This window comes from Trachinotus anak, unplaced genomic scaffold (assembly GCF_046630095.1).
Source record: "Trachinotus anak isolate AG129_WGS33_773 ecotype Australia unplaced genomic scaffold, CSIRO_AGI_Tana_v1 ptg000014l, whole genome shotgun sequence".
NCBI classification, from domain to species: domain Eukaryota; kingdom Metazoa; phylum Chordata; class Actinopteri; order Carangiformes; family Carangidae; genus Trachinotus; species Trachinotus anak.
Genome location: NW_027273865.1, coordinates 19,253,106 through 19,273,751, shown reverse-complemented (window position 1 = coordinate 19,273,751; position 20,646 = coordinate 19,253,106). Strand labels below are relative to the sequence as shown.

The 20,646-nt window shown below is 39.2% G+C and overlaps 1 protein-coding gene across 5 annotated transcripts; it reads right to left on the bottom strand.

Annotated features, from left to right (window-relative positions):
* Window positions 1-1,320: 1,320 nt before the first annotated feature.
* On the bottom strand, window positions 1,321-20,175 carry LOC139632295 (transmembrane protein 255B). Of its 5 annotated transcripts, XM_071497165.1 has the most exons (10): window positions 19,162-20,175; window positions 18,879-19,041; window positions 17,115-17,254; window positions 16,298-16,360; window positions 13,610-13,699; window positions 11,063-11,143; window positions 10,834-10,919; window positions 10,114-10,273; window positions 4,082-4,186; window positions 1,321-2,063 (listed from the first exon to the last, which is right to left on the bottom strand). In XM_071497165.1, the coding sequence occupies exons 2-10, from the start codon at window positions 18,940-18,942 to the stop codon at window positions 1,914-1,916; spliced, it is 939 nt and encodes a 312-aa protein (XP_071353266.1). In that variant the 5' UTR covers window positions 18,943-19,041; window positions 19,162-20,175; the 3' UTR covers window positions 1,321-1,913. The 5 variants fall into 5 exon arrangements, with proteins under 5 accessions (XP_071353266.1, XP_071353264.1, XP_071353267.1 ...); XM_071497163.1 differs by lacking the exon at window positions 19,162-20,175 and having other exon boundaries at window positions 18,879-19,143; XM_071497168.1 differs by lacking the exons at window positions 4,082-4,186; window positions 19,162-20,175 and adding an exon at window positions 9,161-9,268 and having other exon boundaries at window positions 1,938-2,063; window positions 18,879-19,145.
* Window positions 20,176-20,646: the final 471 nt, after the last annotated feature.

Sequence of the window (20,646 nt, the reverse complement as noted above, 5' to 3'; positions counted from 1 at the left end):
CATATAAATATAATATTGTGCCTGCTGAACATCAGCATATTAACATTGTCATTTGTGAGCATGTTAGTATGCTGATGTTAGCATTCAGCTCCAAGCATTCAAAACCTCAAAGAGCTGTAGACTTTGCTTGAGCTTCTGTTCCTCTTAATTATACAGACATATGAAAAGTATCGTATATCCTTAATGAAAGGAAAGAAAACATCTGTATAAATGGCTCCTATTTGCCAAGTTCGCAGTTTCCAGGAACTTTTTCAGTGTCTCTTTTTGACATAAAATTATTTTCCACAATGCTCTGAGGATTGTCATTTGTGTTATCACTGCTAACTCTCCATATGCACACTCTAGTTATTTATGCTAAATTCCTCACCATCTTTGACTGGAAGTATGAAGAGGGTTTTACAGAGGGAAAAGTACCCTGTTACTCCCACAGAGCTGGCGTACTATCAGTTCTTATTGTTTTTCCCAACATCTGGCTGCCAGACCTACCTCACACTCCTCAGGCCATGTACTGTTTTGTGCATCTTGAACTGTGCTGTAGATAATACATCAATAGTGTGAATATTTTCTTCCATCTCAGATTAAAAATATCTTGTATTAGTAGTGTAATGAGGGTATGTTTTCTGTCCAAAGTTGTTCTGGTGTATATTTGTGCATATCGTTTTCATATTTTAAATGTATGTTTAAATGTCTCTGTCAGGGGTGCACCCGTGGCTCACCAGGTAGGGCATATACCATTTAGTGGCCCCTCCCACTGTCACTATCATAATAAAGCTAAAACTTTAACCCAGCTGCTGATTTGCTCAGTATTTTCTAAATATTCACTAATCATCACTTTCATTTAAGGTCACAAAGTTACATTAAAACGGTGCTGTATGTAAGTGTTTGCTATTGCTACATAGCCAACATTAGCATTAACTGTTGTTCACTTACCGGTCTAGAAGACAGGTTGTGTGTTTGGCACCAAAAGCTGGTCATCTGGACAGCAGGTTATAATAGTCCATAGTTCAACAACCATAACTAAGTATTGTAACCATGACAACAAAGATGTATAATCTTAATGAAGTACTTCTTTTAAGGCAAGATCTTTTCCTAAACCTAAACCTAACTATTTCTGAAGACACTCCTATGGGTCTTATCACAGGGTTGGAACAAATAACCCATATGTGCTTAATTTCCTGTTAATATTTCTTTTTAAATTTCAAGTTGATATCATTATCACAGTTAGTCGAATAAACATGACATGTATGTGAATCATGTGTTTAAGGTGCATAATGGGACATAAATCAAACTTAAACACACTCACACAAAGATGACACTGCACACAGATGTATTCATATTTATTACAAAAACTTGTGTCACAATAAGTTTGGCTTTATGAGAATGCAATGCCATTCATATGTTAAATGACACATTTATGCTAACACAAGATTTTAACTCTAATATATGGTTTCACTGATGTTTGGCGTTTGCCAAGTTCAAGTCTTACAGCATAAACGCCCTCATGTACACATGACTGATGAAGGACATTTATACCACATATCATTTCATTTACAAACATTTTACAATTTAAGACCTTTATGTTTTTGAGCAAAATACTGTAAAAATATGCTATAAACTTTGCATACAATTGAGAGTAGCAAGAAGCACTTTCCATGAACATCTGCTTCTGTATATTTAGAAAACCAAATATTTCTGCAGCATATCTTTCTTTTAGTTGTTCCAGCTTCCCTTCCTCACAATGACAAAGGTTAATAATAATAATACGGATAATAATAATAATAAAAATAATAATAATAACACTAATAACAATAATAATAATAATAATAATAATAGTAATAACTACAAAGCATCTTTTTATCCCTTTCTGGATGTATATTTTTGGTCATTTTCTGGTGAAAGGTTGCTGGTGGATCTCAGGCAGAGGGGCTGTTGTCTCTGAAAGGCAGCAGGCTGGTCAGCGGGGCGAAGGGAGGAGGATTGGACACTGAGTGAGGAGACGATGCTGAGGGAAAGCTCTGTGAGGCAGTTGTCTTTTCTGCTGGAGGGTAATACATCGAGACTCTCTGGATGAGTAAGACAGGATAAAGGAAAGAGAGAAGAAAGAGAAGAAGGACACAAAGAAAGAAGCTGACCACAGACGTCCAAGACTTTTATGTGTACTAAACACTGCAATTTGTGACATTTTATTACAAATTTTAAGAGTGATCTCAATAATTTCTAGTATTGTGTTTTTTGTTTGTTAAGGTACCTGTTTTGCCAGTGATTGAACGAATATATATGACTCAAGACCCACCTACAAGCCTTTTTCAAACTTTCACCCACATCTGACTGTTTTTGTCGAACTGCTGAGCTTTGATTATTTTCTATTGATGTCAATTCCAGTAAACAGTTCTGTTGAAGGTTATAAAGACTGGTTATTTGTTCTGATGAAAGTGCAGTGTTCCCGGTGCTACACATGTTGGTTTATTACACAAATCAAAGCTAAAATACCACAACCGAATACCGAATCAGTTGATCATATGTGGGTGATCAACATTCATGTTCTTTTTAAGAGTAACAGCACAAGTTTTCCAAGAAAACGACTTTTTTTAGATGCTTTTTTGATTAAACATTGCGGTCAGCGCTAACCTCAGGAGCAAATAAATTTCCAGTGGCTGCTGAAAGCTTTTAATGTGAAGCAGCAGCAGTAGAAAATGTTTGCTTAGCAGCCAAATTGTCTGATCCAGTGAAAGGAGAGCGAACGAGTCTGAAATTAAATAATAGATACATTCAGATTCATCAAATTTACAAACAAGAAGGCTGGATTACATGCTGCATGCTTTCCTCTAACAATAAACTATAGAGAGATAATTACAGCATGTAAATACATTGGATGACTATTGCTGAGCTTCTTGGTGATGTCATCAATGAGGTGTGCACAAATGTGAGGGGACTGACAGTTCATGAGATGATCATCATCACAGTGAGATGTTTTTGCACAAAAAAGTATTGGGTGGAACATGTAACATGTTGTCAGAGAGATTGATTGCTCACTGGGGCCCAATGGTCCAATCCCACTGTATATGATGCTAAAAGTTGGTTGAAAGCCACCCCCCCCCACCGAGGTTTACTTTCAAGAAACAAGGGCTCATTCACATGTGTAATCTGCCTTAAAAGACCCAACCTGAATGTGTCCGCTGGGACTGGCTTGGAGGGGGGGAGGCTGAATTTCTTTCCCAGTACAATGTATGCACTAACATAACACATCTGGCATGTATTGAGCGCATGGTACATTTTGAGGAAAGAGAAGGATTTTCATGCTACATGTTACAAATATAATTACCAGAATAACCTCATGTCAAAGAGCAGGAATTTCTGACTTTAGCACAGACTTTTACTTGTTGATGGTTTGGGACTCTCACTGTTCGTTTCTCATGATGACCTGTAGAGCTAACTTTGTGTCAACATCATCACTGCTACTAGCTGATGTTTCTCACTGGTACAGTGCAGCCTATGTTTGTTAGCCAAAGTTGACAGATATCAATCGAATACAAATTCATCTCTAAAAAGTATTTTCACTGGTTTCAGGTAGTTGCTCTATTTTCAAATACTGGCAGTCCCACCTTCTGCAAACATGTCCTTGATTGTAAATGGGTTTGATTTCATGAAAGGGGAAAGACTTGAGGTGTGAGCTGCAATTTATGTCAAAAATTGTAGTCTGTAGTCTGAAGTTATAACTGAAATCTGAAGGCACAGGTATGATATTTTTGGATTCAGTGTGACTTAGTTTCCGAGGATATCACTGTCTCTGGTGTCAAATGTGAATAAATGTTCAAAATTCCACATAGAAGTCAGAATAAAGATACTCCTTGAACTCAGCAAAAAATCACGTTGTCTTGAAGATTTCTGCTGCTCTAAAAGTATGTTTAACGGGTGGATGTAGGGTGGAGATGAGGAGATTTATGTTGTTTGCATGACTCTGAGATGCTCAGTCATGAGCAAAAAATATCAGAAGAAACTAGACTAAAATCACAAATGTTTGTAATGGTTATCTTGTGCTTGAGTTGGTGTGTGTGTGTGTGTGTGTAGACCGCACACTGACTGGGTAGAGTCGGTGAACTGTGTGTGTGTTGGCATCCGTCAGCAGAGGAGCTGTAGGGGAAGATGCTGTGCTCTCAGAGGGCTTGGTCACAGGGCTACCACTCCTCTGACCCAGGGGAAAAAAAACACACACACACACACACACACACACACACAAACCATGTTATCATAAGTGCAAAGAATCAGAAACACGCAGAGAAATAACTATCAACCACGGAACAATCTCTGTATGTGCCCACATGAAAAATGAAAAAAAAAAAAAAGTCCTGTTCAACCACTGTTTATCATGGTTACATCTCAAACATCTCCTCTCTTAAATAAGCATCAGGCCAGTTGGACCCATCACAAAAAACTAGTCGTGGACTTTTGCATTTCCATAAAGTACCAGTAATAGTAAGAAGTGTCAGGTTATGATTAAGTGCTGTACACGTGCATGAATATGACTGGACATTACCAGGAGGCTGGTGGCCAAACAGCTGATGGTAGAATGAATGAAACAGTGAAGGCCAATCAGCTGATGCAAGCACAACTTCAGTGCTGTGTCTGAAGGAACGTTACGCTCCATCTGTTAAATGTCTCTTCACAAACAGTTTCTTTACATTATTCTGTGCCTGCAGCTGCAGCTTCTTCAGCTCGGCTCCATCTACTTCACTAAGAAAATCAAGTCTTAGAAATCAACAAGAACTAAAAAACAAGGGAATAAACTGGCATCCTTTGGTACGTTTTCCACTTGGTGCATGCAGCTAGTGATGATCAGTCTGCTCGTTTTTGTGATGCGATATGCAACTTTCCCTGCAAAAACCTTTGAACACTCTGGGCCTCGCTATTGTTTCAGTCTCCATTTGGGTGGTCTGTCTGCAGCACACATGAGGTCAAACCCAACACGGTTGGCCACTGTAAATCTATAAATTAGATTAAGTGTTTTTTTGTGTATTTCACTGCAACTGCATAGGAAAAAACATCTGCAAAGCGATTCATGTAAATATTTTACAAAAATAAATAATTATCTTATAGGTATGTAGAAAATATGGGACAGACAGTTCCAGACAATGAGTCACCAAACCACCACCAACTTTTACTCTACGCCATGACAGAGCAGTCATAAAATTTTGTCTTATAAATTGCCATTAATTTGAAGTATTTACACACCATAAACGTGTAAATACAGGACATGAAATGTGGGAGTGCAACTGACTGATCCATGATTTAAGTACAGAATTATATTAAATTTAAAAACATAACAAAAAATCTGAATAGCCACATAACAACAAGAGAAAGAAGTAATAGATAGAAAGATAACAGAGAATAATGACAGTTTAGGGAGTTTGCTTTCTAAAATTGTAGCACATAATGTTATGTACTTAAAGAATTCTTTTTGCATTACACAATGAAAAGATAGCAGATTTGGCAGTATGCAGTGAAGGATGACGGCAGGACGCAGGCTTCTCCTGCAAAGTCTGGGGTCCATATCAGCTCGATCTCTGGCAGCACAGAGCTCATTGAGCTCCCCAAACACAACCAAACACAGAGCCTCCGATTCAAGCAGACAGGGTTGAGAATATAGAAAACTATGAATTTTTGGCACTTTTGCTCAATAAATAAATATAGAATAAAAAAATAAATAAAAAAGTAAAACTCAATAATGACTAAATGGTTAGTCGATTATCAAAGTTCTTGTTTATCCTTTCTCTTTGCGCTGTTCTCTTAGCAATAAGATCAGTTATAAGGACAGTGACCTTTGCAAAGCCTAAAGACACACCTGTGCTATAAAATCATATGGCACATAGCTGGTATGTGTAACCAGATATTTCTTTGAGAGCCATTTCCCAAAAACTGTCAAAAATCAATGTTATCATCTGATATCAGAAACAGCATGTCAAGGGCAATGGAAACATGATAATCTTCTTTCAGACTGTAACCGCAGGATTTCAACAACAACATAAGAAGGAGTTTGGTGGGAAAAGCAGGAGAGAAGGAATGTTTCTGATAAACCTTGCTGATGGATGGGGGGCTTGGCACCTGGAGCCAGACCTGGTTAACCCTGCTGATGCAACTATCAGTGTTTGTCAGATTTCGTGGCCCACTTTCTCATTTTCACATCCTTTATTTGGGGTTTTCACTGCTACTCTGGTAATGTGAGAGGAGAAACAGAGCTCTGGCTGCAGCAGTAGCAGAGGAACTACTGAGATCAAGCACCACAGGTACATGAGCTGATTTCAAACCGTTTGTCAAAGAGTTTTGTGGGACAACAACAATGTAAAGACAACTGAGCATCATTATTGATTACTTAAAGCCATTCAGGCTTCAGAATATTACAAATGACCATGAAGACATGACCAAGAGAGATAGGGTTAAAAAAAATATCTGGTACACCAGAGCGTTGTGCGATGTGTTTACCAGTTTAGTGGTTTTCCAGCCATCTTTCCTCCACAGCATGGAAGACTCTTAACGCTCACACTCTCACAAAAAAGGCACACAAATTTTCTCCCCCATGTGCAGTATGTGGTCTGGAGATCAAATGGCTGAATGTTGGCATGCTGTTGAAGGAGCTCCACATTTAGCAAATGTCTTGTAAATACATCTAAAGACCATGTCATTGACCATCTCCGTTTTCCCCTACTGGGAAATATCTAATCAAGCAAGAAATTTACAACACATACAACACTGCTTAGTACTCAATTCAGTTTGCCTCCATCACTAACTGAGTTTATTATTTAGAGATTAAGCTGACATTGAAATATCAAATATGATAAATTAAAGGAAAAACTAACAAGGTGTCTTAGTAAAGTGTTGGGCCACCATGTGCCATCAGAACAGTTTCAGCGCACCTTGGTATTGATTCTACAAGTCTCTGAACTGCTGGTGGGATAAACACCATTCTTCATAAAAGACATATTTTGATGATGGTGGTGGAGAGCGCTGTCTTGGAACAGCACGATTCATATCATTTTCATACGCATCAAACCACTCAATGACCCCTTGTGCCCTATGGATGGGGGTGTTGTCATACTGTTCTAGCCCTGACATCAAAAGTTATTCCCCGTTCAAAGCTGTACAGAATAATGGTTTTGTTGTAGCCATCTCTGAGATCTTTGTAATGAAGTCCAGGCCTCTCCTGAACTCAGTGTTTCATTTGTCTTTTTAGTGTAATTCTCATTAGCTGATCATGGTGGAATAATACTAACTGACAGGTCTGGAGACTCAGTTTACATCGAGCAGGATAAAGTCTGAGCACAATGAGTCCCACATTGTGCCTGCAATTTACTGGGCACCAAATGGGCATTATTTTCTGGACTCCATGACCCACATCCCAGTGTTTCCCCACTGCTCCTTATCCATTTCTCCTTGTGCATGCTGAACAGTAAGTAAAAGTGGCTTGAGGTTAGGGGGGTTAAGGCTTTACCCTGTGGTTGGAGGCAGTTTTCCTTGTCATGGTAGACTGTGCAATATAGGTCTTCTATGTGGTACAGCTGGCTGGATATGACATGCCATAGACTTTTTGGCTGCCATTTAATTTTGACCAACAAACTCAGCACACTATACAGTTATGTAGTCCTGCAAGTTAAAGCGATTGTTCCTGTTAAGAAACTGAAGAATCTGTTGTAATCTCATCCCACTTTCTTCACCTCGCACAGAGTTCAATTGATTAAATGCTGCCAAATTGTGAGAGCAACTAACATCCACAAAAATTTAAAAGAGCGTTGCCTCTTCTTATTTGGATAAACTACAAGATGAAAAAAAAAACAAGAAGGAAATATGCTACATGATAGGCAAAACACAAGGTAACGACTAAATGCTTTTTAACCTGACAAATCGTAAAATACGCTAGTGTGGTTGAGACCTGTGGTGACATACTTGTGACTTTGTGAACTTTAATTAAACTCTATGCATATTGTATTCATTAGTTCTATGCCATACTCTCACGTCCCTTTTGACGCACTTAAAAGTAATGTGTTAATGTTTATTGCCCTAGTGACAAATGCTATATGTGTGTGAGCCTATTGCTCTGGTGAAAAACTTCCAACCTTGTAGCCTCTTGGAGCTCGATAACCGATAAGTGATGCATAAACAACAGCTACACTGTGAGCCTGTGAGTGGTTTATGAGGCAAAGGTAGGGGCATGACATCAGGGGAGTGAAGCCATGAGATATACAGCTTCAGAAAAGGAGGAGATGTACATGGTAAGGATGACCTCTGTTTGAGGGACTAAGATTAAAGGGCTGCTGTTGTGATAAGGGGCCGAGGTATATTGAGTGTATCCTTGTGTGTTCTCCAGTCTCATACTCTGCGTAGAGACAAACTCATCTTTAAAACTTGGACCCTCTTCTTCAGATGATTTTTTCTACCACACAATCTCTCCCAGCATGTGCTTCCAATGCCGTCCACACTGTTTCATGTTCCACTTAATAGTATGCTTTTTGCCACACTGTGAGAGAAAATAGTCCCCTGCCAATTCTGCTGTAACCACAGCCTGAAGTTTCATTGACTGCAGAGTGTCACAGCTCAGGTTCAGGAGGACTCAATACTATGACTCAGAGACACCGTGAACCGTAAACGTTCAAAACACTTCACCTCTCTCAAGGCTCCACAGGCAGGAGCAGGCAAAGGCAAACAGTAACCAGCAGTGGTTGATAACAGGCAGGCAGGGAAGGATCAGGCAGAAAGTCAAACCAGGCAAGGAAAGCTAGAAAGCACCACTTTGGAAAGCCCAACAGACAATCTGGCAGGGAATGAGTGGAAATGGGCCAGTATATAAATACTAAGAGTTGATTAGGGACTTGGGAACAGGTGAGCAGGTGGGTAAAAGGCGGGAAAGCTGGGGTTAATGCAGGGCAGGAGAGCTTGGCAGTTTCTGAAATGACATGAGAGTTAGTAATATGAAAAAGGCAGGCAGAGAATGAATGAATGCATGAATCAACTGTGACAGTGTGTGCATACACATGGTGGCAGATTCATACGATGATTCAATGTAGTTGAGATGAATTTAGGTGTGTTCAATTTTATGCATCGCTGCGCAGCACTGACTTAACATGATGCATGCTGGAAATAAAACAATGCATGCTGGTTATTTTTGTCCGACCTTCACCGCTGCTGCAGAATGTCACCATGTCACATGACTTTAAAACCTTGTGGGAGCAAGGCAGCTGCAGTTTTCTGAGTCAGGCTCTGCAGTTGCTGGGAGCCACCTCTGTGAAGACAGAACCTTGTCCTACTTAGCTTAAGGCCTCACTGATACACATGACATGTGGTATGTTTTCCTTCTATGGTTACGTCTTCTAAAGGGGGTGCAATTTTTTCGTCTCCTCCTTCTGACAGCTAATTGTTTTTACATAGTCTTCATTTTTAGCAGGAAAGCTGTAAAAACAGTGCAGTTCAGGAGTTTGTTATTATAGAAGAAGTATGCCTAATGCCCTCATAGGCATATTTCTTCTCCTTTAGATTTCTTTTCGTTTCACCCTCCTGGCAATACGTTGAACCCATAGTATTCTTAAGACTTTAAGTCCTCAATGTAACAGAAATAAATAAAAAATGTTATCTCTCTGTAAGTGTTATAGATTATGAGAGAGATTTAAATCAAACCCTTGCAGTTTGATTGAATTGTGAAAAAGTTATGGTTTGTGGTTTGGCGAATTCAGCACACTGTGAGATAATGAGGTGTAGGAATGTCTCGCTGTGCTGTTAGAATGGGAGGAGAAGGATACAGACAAAATGAATAAATCTGTATACAGACAAAGTTTTTTTCCGGCTGAAATCCAAACACACACCTCTTACTATGATTCTCCTGGCTACTGAGAATAACTAACATGAGGATAACATGTACATGAACACACATGTACATAACCTCCACCAAATTCAAGATTGAGCCATCAAATACATTTTACAGGAAGAGAAAAAAGTGGGATTTGATATGAAAATGAAAATGAACGATTGACACAGGGACAAAGATTTTGTGCCTCAAAACTCATCTCTTTTTGTACCATGCCCACATAGTCTGGACTTTTATGAAGATGTGTCAGTGCGTGTGTGTCTTACCAAGTCCTTGATGCTGCCAAGCACCGCTGTGGTCAGTATCCCTGTGAAGAGGGCCACGAGGTTCAGGCCAGTGAGGGTCCAGATCAAGATGTAAAGAGTGAAAACCTCCTCGCAGCTTTGTACTCCAACAAACTCATAGTAGTTGTTGAGGTAGCCTCCACTGAAGAACAAGACAACAGCTCTTTTGAACCCTTTTAAAACCACGGGGATCACCGGTGACACCGCGGCGCATGTGTATTTCAAATTACCGTAGCTAGTTTGAATTAGATTTTTGCAATCTCAGAAATGTTCAATCTGCACTTTTCAAGAATTTATAAAAAGAAAGTTGAAGAAAATTCAATTCCATTTTTGTCCTTTTCTTCTTATAACACAGAGTTTTAGGTAGTGAATTACATAAGAATGGTAAATACTTGACAGATTTTGAAAGTTCTACTTCTCCTGGAAAAAGGGTGTAAATTATTTACACACAGGGCATTTTTTGGCACAATTATTGACAAAAATAGACAAAAAAGACTGCGTTTTAATAAATATATCTATTATTATGGTGCTAAAAGGGTTAATAACAGATGATTTTAAATAGTTGAAAACAACGAATTAGTGACAGTGGTGGTCAAGATTTTTTGATCAGATTTTGGGCGTTGCTTTGTTTAAATTGTAATGATATGGCAGTGGTAACGATATACTGAGATAATATCACAGGTTAATGATGTGTGGTCTCACTTGGCGCAGTCGTACAGGTCGCAGCAGTAACAGGTCCCACTTCGTACTCTCATGTTACAAGACTCCTTCACATTCCAACATGTAACCTGAAAAAGAAAACACAAGTTCAAAATGTAATCATTGTCACTGCCACTGTTGACTTAATCAACTAATTCGGACTGTGATAACCTGTCCGAATTAGTCTCCAGACAGTATATTTTCCTTGTTACATCAGCTCATCTTTACTCACAGAGGTGTAGAAATTCTCATAGACGTAGCTGTTGCCGCTGCTGTAATACTGGCATCTCCCCGCTCTCAGTGGACGCACGTCCTGGCAAAAGTTAACACATGAAGAAATATCACGCACACAGCCCCATCAATTTTGATTAAGAATGAAACAAATACGAATTAAGAAAACAAAACAAACAAAACTGACATTTATTAGACAAGATAATCCAGACCAACTAAAACACATTTGAAGCAAGTAAACAAGTGCTGAATTCGGAGTCGATGAAAAACTGTCTCAGTCTACTCTGAACAAAATGTTTATGCCACAGTCACAGCCGTGACTCCAGTCTATTCCTTGTGTTTTTATGTTTTTCCCTTTTCCCCTGTGTCTCCTGTTCCCCCCCCCCCCCCCCCTCTCTCTCTCTCTCTCATCATCTCTCTCTCTCAGCCAGTCTGGTATCTTCTGGCTGACAGGGGGACATGTACCCCCTTCCCTGAGGGTTGTCCCCTTCAATATATCATTGTAGACAGCAAAATGCCAAGTAGGCCCACAGTCACATTAAAGGCAGTTTGATGAAATCTTCACACGAAAGGGATGAAGTGCTTGTGGAAATGTGAACATAATGGTGTCATTAGGCAGAAGAGACGGAGAGAACAGAGCTGGGCACAGAGAGGCAGGGAGACCAGGGACAGTCAGACAGTGTGGAGCCTCAGGTGAAGATCGTTCACCTTTTGTTTACCAGTGTTTTTGTGACGTTACATATATATACATATACAGTATACTGCAGACACAGAGGTTAATGTGGACAGCAACGATCCAGAAGATTGTTCTAACACTTTTGATTCATAAAAAAAAAATAAATCTGAGTATCTAAACATAGAAATGGACGGAGGAGCAGACGCATACGGAGGCAGGTGAGTAGCCCCTCCTCTCAAAGCAACAGTCCTTCTAACTTCATTGTCGCAAAAGAGGCAATGTCCCGCTTATTCAGGAACACATTAAAAGTCACTTTATAAATTCATAAGGTTATTAAGCAGAAGCAGAATCGCTTGTTGACTGGCAAATGGAAATGTGCCTCTGGCATGAAGAGCCAGAGTAGCTTAATGCTCGCACATCCACCCCAGCCTGGATTCATGTTACTGTTTGGTACGAGAAGATAAACACAGATATTTTCAAAACGAAACAGGCAGGCCTGTATAATACATGCATGTGGTATTTACATGTTGTTTAATCTGTACAAGAACACATATAAACAAGCGTAAAAGAGGGGCAGGGCTTTTGAAGTGAAGTCACGCAAATGTTGCCAAAAATCTCACAGAGATAAAAACACGACTAAAAACTCATAATAATCTCAAGAGTCACAAATATCAAAAAGATTAAAAAGATGAAATACATCTTATTGTATATAAAAATTGTAAAAGTGTAAAAGAGATCAATAGAGTGCAAGATATTCCTTCACATTTGGGAGGTTTTGCTCCTCGGCTCCTTTGACTTTACAGTGCTACGAGGAGAGTCATTGTTGTAATATTTACAATTTAAACTGTAGAAAATGCCAGTCAGAAAAACAAGGCTCGAGTGCATGACTGATGGCAGTTCAAAATTAGATATGAATGGAGTTTTGGTGATTTTAGACACCTACATTTCATCTCAACTCCACTAAACAAATCATTATTTCTGAAATCATACTTAGCCCTAACATTAGATTTTGTGAACTTGTCTGTTAGCGACAGGGGTCAAGCTACTTCAGGTTCAAATTTCTTTATCTATACTGGTTTAATATCCAGTATTCTGTATAAAATCATAATACACCCTCTAGTACAGTCTGTGGCTGCACGCACCTATTGGTAATACACCACGTCAGGAAAACAAAGGAGAAGAAGAGGTAGATAACATTGAATTTCATGGTACAGATGGTAAAGATACAAGTAAGTTGACACGTTAGCAAATGACATTGCTGAATGTTCTGACAGAGAACGTCTTCTAATGTCAGCTCTCTGAAGTGAACTCCACAATGATTTCACATAACTAAGCAGCGTGTTAAGATAGTGTCTTCTCAGGTCAAGTACATCCAGTGCTTTTGTTTTTTTAACCAGTTGAATGTTCTTTAAGGGAGGCAGCTCACTTTCTATCACAGGAACATCCATCACATTCAGTAAACGTCTTCTCAGTCATCCAGGTCATCAGATGTCTGGACGTATTAAGCCCAAGACAACTGGAGTTTTCCTGCACTGATCGATCCTCTCGAATAAAAAAGTCTCCAAGACCAAAGAGAAAGTTTGTTTTTTTTCCTCACATTATGTTTTCACAACTGCTAATTTATGAGGTTAAAAAAAAAGTCTGGCGAATGTTGTAAAGACAGGGCTATAACATGTGGGAACCCTTTCCATGGAGTATTGCCGGCAGGCCGGTGTTGGCACGCAGTGCAGGCCAAGAGGCTGTCCAGGTGGATCACAGTCAACCAGAACAGAGGTTTATTTCTGCTTCACGGTACACTGTGGCTGCTTTGTTTCATCCCCAAATACAATCATCTAGTATTACAGCAAACACATGGAAATGCAGGTAACTCACCATGTTCAAGACAATACAGACGCCATCAATCACCAGGCACAGAAAAGAGGTGATGATCCCAAAGCTGAGGAATACGATTGCAGCCGTCAGCTTGAGGAGGAACAAAGGAAAAAGTACAAATATTATGGTTTTTCAATTTGTGTAAGGCTTACAGCAGATTTGTTTTTGCAACAAATCACAGGTTAACTGTGTTAAGCACTGGTTAGACTCTGAAAACAAGTCTCTAAAGGTCTGAAATCAGTCTCAGAAATATGATAATCCCCTTTGTTTAAACAGCAACTCTTTGAAATCATAATATTATTCCTGGCTACTTCATAGCAAAGAAAGCTTGTGATAGATGCTTGTGTTAACTCTCTGTATCTTACAGTACAGACACTGACTGTGCAGAGCTGAGAATCTCACCTTCATTTATGCTCTTCATTAATCGCAATCTTGATTTAACACATTCCAGATTTTACACATTACAGTTAGATAAATTCAATATGGAAAATAAATTTCCACTATCAATCACTGAGTCGTTTCCTTATGACAAGCCACCTCTCACCGGCGAAACGGATAAAAGCATGAAACCAAATCCAAGCACAACTAGCTCAGTTCAAAAACTCCACCAATAGGAGTCTTGATCCTCAAACCCTTTGAGGATAAGATGATGTGTTGTTTTTGGCATTTCTGTCGTAAACTGGAATTGTTTTGGCAGCATATATACTGATAGCACATTAGGTAAGGATGAAACAATGAGAATAACTACTCTATTGAGATAAAATCTGAATCCTTCGGTGTCTGTTTATTGATTATACCTGTCTGAGCTGCTCTTCTAATGTTTGTATTTAATGGTTGAGTTCCACATTTCCTGGATGAATTTATTTTATGTGAAATTATTCAACCCTTGACCCTTGTACATTCTTGTACCAGTGGATACAGGGTTGTTTAATGCTGCACAGACACTATATGATTTTTCACATTTAGAAATGGTATTAGAGAATTTAATGTGAATCTGTGTATTTGATTATGCAATACCATACATGGAGTATTTACCCCCCCCCCCCCCCCCCCCATATTTTATTGTCTTATGACATTGAATCAAAGCAGATTTTTTTTTATAAATATACTCAGCAACAGAAAAAGTGTGACCAAAAGTTGGGTCGTCCAGGTATCGACTGCACAAAGATGACCTCCATTTAATAAATTATATGATGTTAATGAAAGTTAATAAAATTACACAGAAACAACAGCAGTTGTGGCACAGCTGTGACAGAGTTCACACAGCTGTAGAGCCGTATGATTTATAGTATAGTGCTGATGTAATCATCTCACAGGTAATAAAACCATACAGCTGTACGTTTTGTACACTCCGTATATATTACCAAATACAGTCAACTGACCATCCCCAGACGGGACCATCAACAGGGTAAGAAGGACTGACTACATAGCTGCACATGTGAAAACATGCGGAAAAGGTACCACAAATATTTGACCAAGACATGACATCTGATACATGGAGAAAGAGCTAATTAACTTTTGAACAATTTACTGGGAGAACATTTTCGAATAACATGATTACAGCCAGCCAGAGCAATATACATGGTTCTTTCTTAAGCAATTACCTAATTTCCTGTTCTCATAGTGTAAACAGCCATAATAGTTATGGTACGCTAATGTACCTGATTACAGTACTATATTGTACTTCTCTGAACTGTTTTCACTTTGTAAAAATGACAGTACAAAGAAACAATGCATGTAGGTCTGTTTTTCCATGTATTGCTACTGCAGTGACTGCAAAAAAACAAACAAACAAACAAGAGAACACAAAAATAACCAGTACAGTCAGAGGCTATACAATGAAGAAGTTAGATTCTCATAGACTGGCTCATTTTGTGATACTGGTCATGTGTTTGCATCTGAGAATAATTTATTAACAAAGAGCAGATTAAAGACAGCAACTTTTCTTCTGGTGAGAGGTTCAACATATGAAGGGGTCCTTGGCCCATGTCTGGCATTTATACTTTCACATCTGGGCTAATTGTGCCTGTTGTCCTGCAGCGTTGGCTGGCAACCAGGAAGATTTCCTGCCTGTGCGTCGGAATTGGTCCAGATGTGGAAGTAGTATCTGACAGTCATGCTGTATGCGCATACAGCATTTTTAATCTCTTGCTCTGATGATTTAAGTGAGAGTGTCACGCGCTTCTAAGCCATAGAGGAGCCTCAACTGTGAGTCACATAAATATTGTCTTTGTGAAAAATGAGCAGGACGTTTATATCTAGAACCAGCAGTGCCCAAAGTGCTTCTTCCCACTTTGCATCTTTATTGCAACTTTGCATCTTGTGTTTGTCCTCTAAGTCCAAGCCAGGATTTAAATGGTGGTCTACATTTCAAAAGTGAGGGTTGAGATGAGACATGAAATAAGATTTGAGAATAGAATAAACAGGGGATTGGGGGCCTATTCATTAATATAATTTAAAAGTCCCTGGTGTCACAGTGGGAGGCCACAAGATGTCTGCCATTTGTTGTAGCACTGCTGGTCACTGCTAACATACTGTATCTCTCCGCCAAGGTACACTCCCTCTTGGCAGGTCAGGGCTGAGTGTGCATAGGGAAAACATTAGGGTGCGGTGTGGATATAGTGTGTGACTGTACATATGTGTTTTAAGATGAAGAGTTACAGGAGGAGGAGGAGAAGAAGATTATACCAGCTGCTTGCGGTTTTCCTCCAGGCGGAGTCCCAGAAGTCCAAGGAACGATCCAAGGGTCAGCTGCAGAGAGCAAAAAGATGGGGAAATATGATTCATTTTCACTGCAAACTGTGACACCTTGTTATGGTTTGGTTCTCTTCCAAGGTAGAAAAAAAAAATCAGCAAAATGAAGAATGACATGCCATCATTAGCACTTAACGGTTATATGGAAATGGCTCATGTGGTACAACTTAAAAAACATATAGTGCGTTTTATGTTACATGTTGTTGTAAAAAGCATTAAAGATATAAAATCATTATTGATTCAGGAGTGCCATGGGTCAAATCTCACCACAGATTCAACCAGAAAGTGATAGTTTAGGGAGGAATTTGGCAGCACTTCCAAAAGACTCATCATGTTCTTCCAGTTTGAAAATCGGAAGCTTGAATTACAGCCGAGTGTAATAACTGCAGGAAGTGCTCATGCTGACGTCTCACTGAATCAAAAATCTGTCAGTCATCACTTTCACAGCCTACCTAAAACTGTGTCTGTCTCAAACTATTGCAGAACCACAATAAGCAAATCAAAACTGTTGGCCGGCGCTGCGAGACTAAAGGATTTTAGCTTCAATTTCATATGGGTATCACATGCCGTAGGATGTTTTGATATGTTTTAAAACTTCCAGCTGATTTCTTGGTAGTTTCAGACAGACAGTATAACCCAACATCTCTGAGTTTTGTTTTTGTTTTGTTTTTTTTTAACCGTATAAATCTGTCTTGCTGGCTGAATATATCATGATGGGGAATTACCAAGGGACAAATAAAGCACAACTTACAATAACTCCAGAGGTGTAGCCGGTCACAGTCAGGCTCTCTGTTCGGGTGGCTGTGTAGACTCCAAGCACCACCACCAGCAGGGACAGAGTGAGCATGCCCAGCACCAGCCACAGAGCTCCCCTGACCCTCACCATCATCTCTGGCAGAGAAACCCTCAGTCATGTCATACGGTACAACGCAGGATAAAACATAATAAGCTAGACCGCAGCTGTGAGCCTCTTGGCAGCTGCCTACCTAAATATTTCAAGATGAACAAAACAACCTTAATTAGATTTGATGTATTTTAATTTAATTTAATTTAGTCATTCTAAACACAATGGCATGATCCAAACCCCATGTCTCCTGTTGGTCCAGGGCAATTATCATGTTGACAACATTAATTCAATTGCTTTTAAATATTCACTCTAACAATCCACCTTAGCTTTATACACACAAACATGAGCTTTTAACACTCAGGCTGTTTCAGTTACACCAACTGTTAACTTTATACTATTTATACTAATATTCCTTCTTATTAAAAAAATAAAAGGTCCTACAGAGGATTACATCACTTTCAAACAGCTGAAATCACTTAGTCTCAGATTATGTACAAATTGTTGTGGACAACAGTAAATTACTGTATTCGTTGCACACCCTTCAAGAAGACAGCTGCTGGCAAACAAAAAAATTCCATCTAATTTTAAATTGGAAAATTAACTAAACAGTACAGTAAGAGCAATTTGTCTGGACATTAGTCTCTGCCAGCTCAAAGCTGAGATCCTCTCATTAACACCTGCTGATACACTGTACCAGCACTGGATATTTTTACTGTTTTGTTTTTTGTTTTTTGTTTTTTTTTTTGGGGGGGGGGTTTCTTTAGTGAAAGATATATTCATTATATATGTTTTCTAAGATGTATATCTAAGCTTTAATAACAAAATACAAAACATCAACACATTTGCCATAAAGCCCTCATATAAACTGAGACATATGTTGTGACCTTAACCCTAAAGCTGGTATAGTAAAGCAATTTTAGGAGAACTAAATAGTATAAAACATAACATAAACATAAACATAACATAAGCATGTATACACTGCTCTATGTGAAGGACTGTGGTACAAATATTTGAATACTACTGTAGAAATAAAATGCCATGACATGTTATCACTACTTTAATGTTGAATATCCTAGACATATACAATAGCCACATTAAAAAAACAAAACATGCGTTCAATCCTCTGATAAAGCAAAAATAAAAACTGAAATACACATTAAAAACAAAACAACCTTCCGTATGCCTATCCTCCTTACTACAGACCAACCACGTCTCTCATGGCCAAATGTTTTATTGTGAAATTATTCTGCACTGTGCTGCATCTGAGAGGCAGACATTAAACATGTTTGCAGCACTCCTGAGATTTGGTAGTGAAACGACGCTGAAATCGCTTGGCTCGGTAACTGATCTCCTTTAGATCATTCCTTAAAAGATATTTGAGGAGTGAAAAAAAAAAAAAAAAAAAAAAAAAAAAAACATGTACTAGGTTGACTTAGGGTTGACCACCGCTGCTGCTGACATGATGCCACGACCCGACCTTTACCGTTATACTGAAGGAGTTTGTAAAACTGTTTTATTCAATGTTAATCTGTTTCAGTGCCAAATGCATGTGAAATTAACAATTACAGCTATGTATAAAAACTTTCATGCTACTATAAACCCCAACGATGGGCAATCTGTTATTGGACAGGCCTGACAGGCGCATCAGTAGCTCACAGCATCACATACCTGTTGCTCGGCTCTGTGGCACTGGCTTGTCCCTGCCCATCGCTCTCTGGATCTTTGCAGTCATGATAGAGTTACTTCTTCTTTCCCCTCTGACAGCTTCTGATTCCCGATCCGGTAGTTTCACTGCAGGTTCAAAAGTCTTCTCTCAAAGCTTCCAGATGTCCTGGAGTGAGCACAGGCATCTACTGAGTGGATGTATATCTACTTGCGTGCAGCTCGGCGTGCAGACCAGAGTGCATGACGCTCCGGCCTCTGCTGCATTCAAGGACGGTCGGGAACGTACCTGACTACTGCTGTCGAAGCGCTCCTGACAAGTTGGGACAGAGAATGACCAGCGCTCTTTGCAGATGATGGTAGTTTGACCCTGCAGTTTTATATGAAGCAACGGCAGATACGTTGGTCGTGGGCTGGATGTGCTGTGTGTGAGGAGGAGAACATGTTCTCTCATGTGCAAAGGAGATGTTCATCAGTGGGAGTTTACATCTATGGCATGGCTGGATTGACCTATGGGGAGCACTATCTGCAGGGCCTCTCTTAACACCATGTTCCCCCTACTCTCTGTGAAATGCGGACAGTTTTTCTAGGCTACAGTTTTCTTTGCTCCCATATGTGCTCTGTGGTGGCACAAAAGTGAACAATGAAGGTCTTAAAACTAGATTCGGACTCAGGGACCCTCTTCAAGACAGGGCCTCAAGATGTGATACTAAAGAAGCAGCAGCAATATTTCAGCCGATGTGTTTTTTGGTGCATGTTCCCAAAAAAATTTTAGTTAAATTAGTACAAACCAGGTGAAGCAGAGTGAGCATTTTGGGCACCTGGAATGTCAGGACTATTGACATATGCACCAGGACAGGTTAAATGATACTGAAAAATTCCTGTGAAACGCTGTGTGACGACTACTTAGCCAGTTATTTGTAGACAGCCTGGAAGAGGATAAAAAAAAAGACCTTTATTATTATTTATGTCATTTGAAAATATAGACAATGTGATATTTGATATATAGCACTGTTTTGTATTCATACGTGGGATGGGATTAAATGTAATGTTTAACAAGTTCATCTTCAGGCATGACTTTTCCATACTCAGATTTCTGCAACTAAATTGGCAGCCAATGCTGTTTTGTTGCATCGTGTTTGTGTTTTAGCTTATAAATGACTCATTTGGGTTCTTTTCAAAAACAAAAATAATAATTATGTAGAGAAATTAATCTAATTCATACATATTAGTGAGAATTTATCAGAGTTTTCTCTGTGACCACCCAAGTGTCACAGTAATCAATCAAAACCCCACAGCTGTGAAACTCTACATATTTAGAGCGGAGGGAAATTTATTATGCAATTTATTATTTTTATGGAGCAGACACTAAAGACAGATGGAAACAGTATGGCCCCTCACTCTGAACATCAGGCCAAGCTGATAATTCACAGATGATGACGGTAAATATTTCATTCAACACTTTCTAGTGCTGTATTAAAGTGTAATTGAAGAGGAAAAGGGAAAGGAAATCTTTAAATCCATCGCTTCATTCACTTCATTTCTGCGTCTGGAGTTTGAACTGCTGATATGATCATCTTTTACATCTAGTTTCTCTTTGTTGGGACAAATGATCTGCACCAAAAACAAATCTTCCTGAAGGAACGGTACCTCATCTCCCGGTGCACTAACTCTGATCTTGGGTCTGACCTGCAGAGACACTTTGGGAGGGCTGCACACTGATTTATTGATTAATTGGCCGATTAAAAATCTATACATTATATGTTGGAGTTCA

Bases quoted from the DNA above. Each gene is read 5' to 3' on its own strand.
- LOC139632295 (XM_071497165.1), bottom strand. From the start codon at position 18,942: ATGACTGCAAAGATCCAGAGAGCGATGGGCAGGGACAAGCCAGTGCCA. The intron at 16,361-17,114 runs GTAAGTTGTGCT...TGCTCTCTGCAG, and splicing joins GCTACACCTCTGGAGTTATT to CTGACCCTTGGATCGTTCCT. The intron at 13,700-16,297 runs GTATAATCTTCT...TTCCTCCTCAAG, and splicing joins AGGAAAACCGCAAGCAGCTG to CTGACGGCTGCAATCGTATT.